Below are 9,368 nucleotides of genomic sequence, written 5' to 3'. Positions count from 1 at the left end.
GAAACATCCCCTTAGAAAAATTATAAATGACGGTGCTCGTAAACCTCTTACGTTATTTGATTTTCAAACAGATGAACAAAACTGAACGCACTGAGACATTTCTCTCTTTACTTATTCTGATCAACACTAAACTGACACACAATATTTTTAGCGCAACGCAATCTGACTTTCAATAATCCATACAAAAGAAAGGCCCTGACTAACAATAACCTATACCTTTCATGAATCTTCGTCACTCGAACTACTGCAATACAGCGAGCGCCACTACTGGCAGCTAAATAAAAGATTCAAACTACTGAAGGCACTAACTACTGAAAGGGATAGTTAGCAGATGAAAGATTTTGATAGAGAACAAACAATGTATTTACCTTAATAATATTCAAAAGTCATTATATATAGAACAAACAATGTATTTACATTGCTTGTTCTCTATCAAAATCTTTCATTTGCTAACTATGCAAATATATATATATATATATATATATATATATATATATATATATATATATATATATATATATATATATATATCAGTTCATGGTATACAGTATTACAAATTTACTCTTTCTGATGGACACACGTCCAGATCGTCCGCTCTCAAAATTCTGCCATCTCTCTCCCCACATCCACCACTGCTGGAGGCTCACCAACTGCGCATCGCTACGCGCTGTTCACATCCAACTTCCCAACACTACACAAGTGAATATTCCAACAATGCCATCCAGCCACAGACTGCACACAGCACAGTCAGTGCTTTTCATACAGAGCGCTAAGTGACGTTACCAACATAAAAACCTAAACAGCCCACTTACACCATAATTTTGAGATTACCTTTTAGGCACAGATTTGGTCCTGTAGGCGCCAGTGCTTCTGCAACAAGGATGGTAATACTAACCTGTAACACTGCGCCTAACATATGTTGAAAATAGGGGATAATCATTGCAAATCTACATGAGCACAGGCATACAGTAACCTTTAGCTATAGCATTCATTTTAAAAATCACTTTCTGTTAAGTCATTCTTTGCTATGGCTGATAATCATTTCCTCATCCGCAAAAAGATATGTACTCACGTTCATGTTATTGTGAAATATTCAATGAGTCGTAAGCAAGATATTTTCTGTCGTATATTATCTTCAGTGGTAACTTAAAAGCAAGGTTATGCAAACCTGGACCGTAAATTTTAATGTGTTTGACATGATCCGTGAGAGGCCTCAGGTACCCATTGTGACAAGAGTAAACAAACGAATAACTAGTAATCAAACAAATAAAAGGAGAAAATTATAATTGGATAATTTATTTTTTAAAGACGATTTTGTAACTTCTTAACAACTCAGTTGATTATGAGATACCGGAGTAATGTACGGGTAACAGCACAACACAAACAAATGCATGACCAGCAATTCAAGGTGAAGGGTAGATGCAGTGCGTTTATCCGTGCATTATCACTAAGGATTCCATCTAGAACGGATCACCGGTCGGGTGGATTAGGATGTCATGAACCTGGAACAAAAAAAAAAAATCGGTTTGTCTGTTTTCCTCTACTCTACTGGCGAGATAAAACCAGCGAGAGGCAAAGTATGGAAGAAATACAGCAAAAGTTTGAACTTTTCAGTGCACAGCAACTAAGAGTAGCAGCAAAAATCATTTGACAAACTATAGCTTGCAGAATATGTGAAACTTTGTGACTGGTGTGTACCCGCAGGAACTGTAGAACGAAATAATCTTTACCTGTACTCTCGGATGCTGGGACGACATGTAGATGACAGCATTCGCTATATCTTCTGGTTCCAGATAAGGTGCTGTCTTGAACATTTCAGGTGTCAAGTGTTTAGTTGTATTGTAGAACTCAGTCTTCACCAATCCGGGAGATACTTGCTGTAACGAAATAAAGAATATACAAAATGAGAAAGAAAAAGGTTCCAAAACAGAATACAATAGCAATTTTGGCCCTGAATCATATAACAAATTTCTCGTAGATTGTTTTAAACTATGTTATTTGAGATACGCAGCATACAGAAATTAATCTATAGTATATTCTCCGCAATCATATACAGTTCTTTCTCTATGGTGAGCTTTTTCCTCAATACCAAGTGTGAAGGAATCAGTTTATTTTTCAGGTTTAAATAGCCGTCCAGCCACGTTCGAGAGCGTCCCTCAAAGATCATTGAATAAATAATTAAAAAACCAGATATATTAGAGAGTACAAGATCAGAGGAATATCGGAGATTGGAAAAAGTCCTGGACAAAAGATTTCGCTGGGTTATAGACTTGCACCTCCAGATGCTCGTATGAACGGCGTCTGCCAAATAGCTGACAACTGCGACTCACAAACGAAATTCATCAAGTAAACAGAAAGAAATGTACCTGATGATGATGATGACAAGGCGATCGAAATGCACAGCAGACTGACTAAAGAATTGGTGAGCAGAACATCGATGTCATCTGTCAACGTTGCACCCTCAATGTAGGACCTCGTTGAGTTAGCAGAGAACTGTATTCGTTCCTTTTACTACTTGAAATGTTTCAGAAAATCTTTTGTGTGAGACGGTTTTAGAGTCCCACTGTTTGAACTTCTATGGTTGTATACGACCCACCACTAGTTCCTCTCCTACACCAACACCATCATCTCAGACTAGCGTTTGCTTCTAACAACCTCAATTATTTGTTCAACATATTCCTATCTCTGTCTTTCCACACATCTTTTGCCCTCAGTGGCTCCATTAGTGCCACGGAAGCTATTCCTGAGATTCTCAACACATGTGCTATCGTCCTGTCCCTTATTCTTGCAGTGCCAGCGTTTTCCTCATGTTCCCTTTCTCGTAGATTCTGTTGATAACTTCCTCATTTTTTATCTTCTCAGTCCATGCAGCTTTCTTCCATAGGACATCTCAGTCACTTTGAATCTCTTATTTTGCGATTTTTCCACCTGTTCCTGATGTACTTCCACAGAAATTTCTTCCTTAAATAGGGGCCTGCGACTACCAGTAGATTACTTTGTGGAATAAGAAGAAAATAGAAATCTTAATTACTTGTATTTAATAACACACTCATCGCTGAGGTATAGAAAAGCCAACTATGATAGGCAGCAAAATAGCCACAAGTTCCACACATACAAACTCTCGTGAAGATGCTGCGATCAGGTCTGTCCGCAGTGCCTGTGTATAAATTCTCTTTAAATTCAAAAGATTTAAAATGAGATGCGTAAACTATCAATAAGATTGCTATCGAACAAATAGCAAACAAACACTGATTCTATCCACAAGAAGCTGAAGAAAAATACAGATCAGAACAAATAGATCGTCATAGCAGTACTCAGACAAATAATTTAAATAAATACACAAGCGTTTCGTATTTTGAAACAATTTCAGATAGAATGAAAAAAAAAAATCAGAAATACTTTCATCATCACTACCGGAATTAAGGAATAGAAGACAACATGAAGCAGATACAGAATAAATGTGATCAACTTGGAATATATAAAACTATATGCTCCAATTGTTATCAATTCTTTTACCAGTTATAAAAGCCTCTCCAGAAATATGTTGGGTGATTCAAAGTGAGAAAGAGCAGAAATCTGCAGCAGATACCTAACTACAAAGTACAAAATACCCATTTTCGTTAAATGACCTCGATCCACTCCAAATTATTCAGAAACGCAAAAGACTATTTTCAAGGGAAGGGCTATAAATAAGATAAAAAGATAAAACAATGTATGAAACACTGCAGTGTATCGATAATTGAGTCAGTCGCTACGGTCCTTATGACAGATCCGTACTAGTTCAGGTAAATTTCACGAAAGTCACTTGGAATATATTACTAATGTGATTACAGTGAACAGAAATGCAGAATAGGTGTTCTCTAAAGAGACTTCTGTTCTCTTTTAATGAGGCCCAGCACAAATTCCTCTCCTGTACCAACCCTATCATCTCAGAGTAGTTCTTGCAACCAAATTCTCAGTTATTCTGGAAAATTTCCAGTCTGTCTTCCTCTGCAGTTTTTACCCTCCACAGCTACCTCTAGTACCACGATTCTTACTATCATCCTGTCGCATCTTCTAGTCAGTGTTTCCGCATTTTCTTCACCGGTTCTACTGAGAACCGCCACAATCCTTACTTTATCAGACAACCTAATTTTCAACACTCCTAAAGCTATCTTTTATTTCCGTCATTGCTTCTTAGATGTATAGATTGAACAGCAGGGGCGAAAGACTACAACCCTGTCTTACACACTTTTTAATCGGAGCCCTTCGTTCTTGATCATCCACTCTTATTATTCCCTCTTGGCTGTTCTACATATTGTCTATTAATCTCTCTCCCTATAGCTTACCCTTGTTTTTCGCAGAATTTCGAACAACTTGCACCATTTTACATTGTGGAAAGCTATTTCCAGGTTGCCAAGTCCAGGGAACGTGTCTCGATTTTCCTTTAGTCTTGCTTCCATTATCAACCGCGACATCAGAACTACCTCTCTGGTTCCTTTACCTTTCCTAAAGCCAAACTGATAGGCTTATAACACTTATTCAATTTTATTTTCCATTCTTCTGTGTACGATTCTTGTCAGCAGCTTGGATGCATGAGCTGTTAAGCAGATTGTGCATAATCCTCGCACTTGTCAGTTCTTGCAATCTTCGAAATTGTGTGGAATATGTTTTCCCGAAAGTCAGATGGTACTTCGCCAAGCCCACATATTCTACACACCAACGTGAAAAGTCATTTTGTTGCCACTTCCCCCAATGATTTCTGATGGAATATTATCTGTTTCTTTTGTCTTCCGAAGCTCTCTTAAATTCTGATTCTAACACTGAATCCCTGTCTCTTTTATAAAAATTCCTGTTCCTGTTTCTGTCACGTCATCAGACAATATACACTTTTCACCTATCCTCTCTGTGCTAACAGTGGGATTTCCGTAGCACACTTAATCTTAACAACCTTACTTCTAATTTTACCGAAAACTGTTTTGAAATTCCTATATGCTGAGTCATTTCCTCCGACAAACACCTCTTTTTCGATTTCTTCCCATTTTCATCCAGCCATTTCGCCTTAGTTTCCCTGAACTTCCTGTGTGTTTCATTCCTGAGTGACTTGTATTGCTGAATTTCCCGGAACTTTTTTGTACTTCCTTCTTTCATCGATCAGCTCAAGCATTTCTACTCAGTTACCCCCTTGTTACCTATGTTTTTTTCCATTTTCTGTGACTGCCCGTTTTAGAGCTGTCCATTCCTCTTCAACTGAACTGCCTACTGAGGTATTCTTTAACGCAGAATCTACAGCATTAGAGAACGTCAAACCTTCATTCCTTAGTACTTCCGCATCCCACTTCCTTGCGCATTGATTCTTCCTGGCTAGTCTCTTAAACTTCAACCTACGCTTCATCACCACTAAATTCTGATCAGAGTCTATATCTGCTCCCGGGTATGCCTTAGAATCCAATATCTGATTTCTGAATCACTGCCTGACTATGACGTAATCTAACTCAAATCTTACCATATCTCCCAGCCTTTTGTAAGTATACTTCCTCCTCTTGTGATCCTTGAACAGAATATTCTCTATTACTAATTCAAATTTATTACAGAACTCAATTAGTCTTTGCCCCATCTCATTCCAGGTGCCAAGCCCATATCATCTGGTAGCTTTATTTTCAACATTTCCCGTACTACCACATTCTAATACCCCCACATTCTAATCCCTCACAATTATTAGATTACCATCCCACGGCATACACTGAATTATCCGCACAATATCTTTCTCATACGCCCTATCTGTCTCGTCATATTTTGCTTCTGACGTTGGAATGTGTACCTGAACAGTCGTTGTCGGCGACGGTTTGCTGTAGATTCTGGTGGGAACAATCCTATCATTTAACTGTTAAAATTAACTCACTCTCTGCCATACTTTGGTTCTCATAACGAATCATACTCTCGTTACTTAATTTTCTTCCGCTATTTATATTATACTATACACATCTGACCAGAAATCTTTATTTTCCTTCCATTTCACTACACTGGCCCACAATACATCTATAAGGGATTGCTTTAAGGTAATGCTCCCGAATCTTTTTTGTGAAAACTCTTCAAACTTTTTACGTAATACGGAACTTATTAACATTATGGGGCTTAATTCTTCATTTATATATATTTATTTCTCAACGTGGTAATCCTGGTTGCGAACAAATTTCTCCCAACTATATACCAGTTTGTTGATGCCGTCATTATAGAATGTTTGAGTTTATTGAAGGAGGCACAACCTCATCTCCGTTTGCACCGCATCATCACTCTCAAAGTGAAGTTCTCGAAGGAGTTACGTAAGTTCTGGAAACAGACGAAAATCGGATGGGGCCAAGTCGCGGCTGCATGGAATATGATCGACGACATTGGACCCAAGGCGCCGGGTTCTTGCAGATATCGTAGCGCTCGTGTGTGATTTGGCATTGTCATGCTGAAAAAGTGGGGGCTCATGTGTGGACCAACTCTTCTGCGGTTAGAAACTCTATTACAGCAAGCTGTTTCTCAGACACCATTGTAGTTACGTTAGACATAATCATGTTACATGCTACAATACGGAGACCTGTGGCGGCAGAGGGCTCAAATGTATAGACATGAACAATGAAGATTTAGAATGTTAATAATATTTATTTTATTTAAAAAGCTACCAAAGTTTTCACACAAAAAATTCGGGGGCTTTATTTTTCAGCACGCCTTCGTACATTTAGCCTATTCATTTCTAGTTTTAGATTTTCTAGTTTCACAGCCACGATCAAAATTTTGACGTTCCATGCTCCTACTCGCAGAACGCTATCTATTCGTGGATTATTCAGCGTTTTTCGCAAGGTAACCTTCCATTTTGGCAGGTCCTCCAGGAGATCAGAATGTGTGACTAATTCGTAATATTTCGTAAATGGAGAGATCATCAAGACACTCTTTCAATTATCGGTCACATGTAATGTGGATATATATTGAATGTCATTACTGAAGTGGTTTCCATTATGTTCTGCGTCCCAATCCAATGATCACCGCTGATTCTTCCGCCTTTTAGAAGTAATTTCCCACCCAAGAGCAAGAGGGTGTCATGAAACTCTGTTCTCCACCCTCGTTGACAAGACTGTTGGCAGGAAAGAGGTAACTGCTTATACCTTAAGTCTTCGGTCGCCATTACTGATGATTTTTATTCAAAATATAAGCAATAACTGTGTTCGAACCGGGGAATCGGTGTTCTGTTTATTACTCAAAGCAAGTACCTCAAGACTACGGTATCTTTTAAACAGAACATAAACAACGTCGTTTGAATGGAGTTGTGACTATGTGGACGTGAAAGTGAATTTTAAATATTGTCTATTGTCCTACGATCTACACCACCGACAACAGTGAAGTGACTGAAAGTACCACCACGCTACACGGCAAAAAAGCATCCACATAAGGCCACGCTAAGCTTCCTCAGGAACTACGAGGAGTTACACTTTTACTAACAATGATAACAGACTTCGTCGTAAAATATGGCTACAAGGTAGCCCACGTCGACAGTGAAGGTCTGTCTCTCACAAGGACAGCTCCCTTCAGTAAACGGCGGCAAGTAGCTGCCAAGGTGGAGAGAAAGAAATACACTACTGGCCACTAAAATTGCTACACCACGAAGATGACGTGCTACAGACGCGAAATTTATCCAACAGGAAGAAAATGCTGTGATATGCAAATGATTAGCTTTTCAGGGCATTCACTTAAGTTTGGCGCCGGTGGCGACATCTACAACGTGCTGACATGAGGAAAGTTTCCAACCGATTTCTCATACAAAAAGAGCAGTTGACAGGCGTTGCCTGGTGAAACGTTATTGTGATGCCTCGTGTAGGGAGGAGAAATGCGTACCATCACGTTTCCGACTTTGATAAAGGTCGGATTGTGGCCTATCGCAATTGCGGTTTATCGTATCGCGACATTTCTGCTCGCCTTGGTCGAGATCCAATGACTATTAGCAGAATATGGAATCAGTGGGTTCAGGGGGGTAATACGGAACGCTGTGCTGGATACCAACGACCTCGTATCACTAGCAGTCGAGATGACAGTCATCTTATCCGCATGGCTGTAAAGGATCGTGCAGCCACGTCTCGATCCATGAGTCAACAGGTGGGGACGTTTGCAAGACAACAACCATCTGCACGAACAGTTCGACGACTATCAGCTCGGAAACTCTGGCTGCGGTTACCCTTGACGCTGCATCACAGACAGGAGCGCCTGCGATGGTGTACTCGACGACGATACTGGGTGCACGAATGGCAAAACGTCATTTTTTTCGGATGAATCCAGGTTCTGTTTACAGCATCATGATGGTCGCATCCGTGTTTGGCGACATAGCGGTGTACGCACATTGGAAGTGTGTATTCCTCATCGCCATACTGGCGTGTGACCCAGCGTGTTGGTATGGTGTACCATTGGTTACACGTCTCGGTCACCTCTTGTTCGCATTGACGGCACTTTGAATAGTGGACGTTACATTTCAGATTTGTTACGACCCGTGGTTCTACCCTTCATTCGATCCCTGCGAAACGCTACATTTCAGCAGGATAATGCACGACGGCATGTTGCAGGTCCTGTACGGGCCTTTCTGGATACAGAAAATGTACGACTGCTGCCCTGGCCAGCACATTCTCCAAATTTCTCGCCAACTAAAAACGTCTGGTCAATGGGGGCCGAGCAACTGGCTCGTCACAATACGCCAGCCACTACTCTTGATGAACTGTGGCATCGTGTTGAAGCTGAATGAGCAGCTGTACTTGTACACGCCATCCAAGCTCTGTTTGACTCAATGCCCAGGCGTATCAAGGCCGTTATCACGGCCAGAGGTGGTTGTTGTGGGTAGTGATTTCTCAGGTCTATGCACCCAAATTGCGTGAAAATGTAATCACATGTCAGTTCTAGTATAATATATTTGTGCATTGAATACCCGTTTATCATCTACATTTCTTCTTGGTGTAGCAATTTTAATGGCCAGTAATGCAGATGACAGATTATCGCCACCCTCTGCACGGACACGAACAACAGCCTAGGCGACTCCGCTCAAGAAAGAGTTTCGTTTGATCGTCAGAGCCAGACAACGTCACCAGAAAGAGACTACAGCTATGGAATGAGGCAACCATCCTATCCTGGAGCTGAAAGAAGAACTTGCGTCTAGGAATAACACATCCTTCAGAACCCGGAAGCCTCTCAACGGGCTGAAGACCAGGGTCTCAAATTTGTAAGTATAACGGTGCCCATTGGAGCTGCTTCGATGTGGATCCCTATGTGACTGCGGGAATGGACGACCACCTACTGACGTGCCAAAACTTCAGCAAAAGCTGCATCCCGGTAGATTTACAGCTAGGCCATCTCAGTTGCTAATT

General features: G+C 40.5%; 1 protein-coding gene across 1 annotated transcript in view; it reads right to left on the bottom strand.

Moving 5' to 3' along the window:
- Window positions 1-1,280: 1,280 nt before the first annotated feature.
- LOC126418910 (dehydrogenase/reductase SDR family member 11-like) overlaps window positions 1,281-9,368 on the bottom strand; it is a 45,596-nt gene continuing 37,508 nt past the window's right edge. Inside the window, exons 5-6 of the mRNA XM_050085932.1 lie at window positions 1,731-1,877; window positions 1,281-1,502 (exon numbers count right to left, since the gene is read on the bottom strand). Coding sequence (XP_049941889.1) covers window positions 1,461-1,502; window positions 1,731-1,877 — 189 coding nt within the window. The 3' untranslated portion in view covers window positions 1,281-1,460. The remainder of the gene's footprint in view (window positions 1,503-1,730; window positions 1,878-9,368) is intronic.

This window comes from Schistocerca serialis, chromosome 9 (genome assembly GCF_023864345.2).
Source record: "Schistocerca serialis cubense isolate TAMUIC-IGC-003099 chromosome 9, iqSchSeri2.2, whole genome shotgun sequence".
NCBI classification, from domain to species: Eukaryota; Metazoa; Arthropoda; class Insecta; order Orthoptera; family Acrididae; genus Schistocerca; species Schistocerca serialis.
This window is presented reverse-complemented; position numbering and strand designations above follow the sequence as displayed.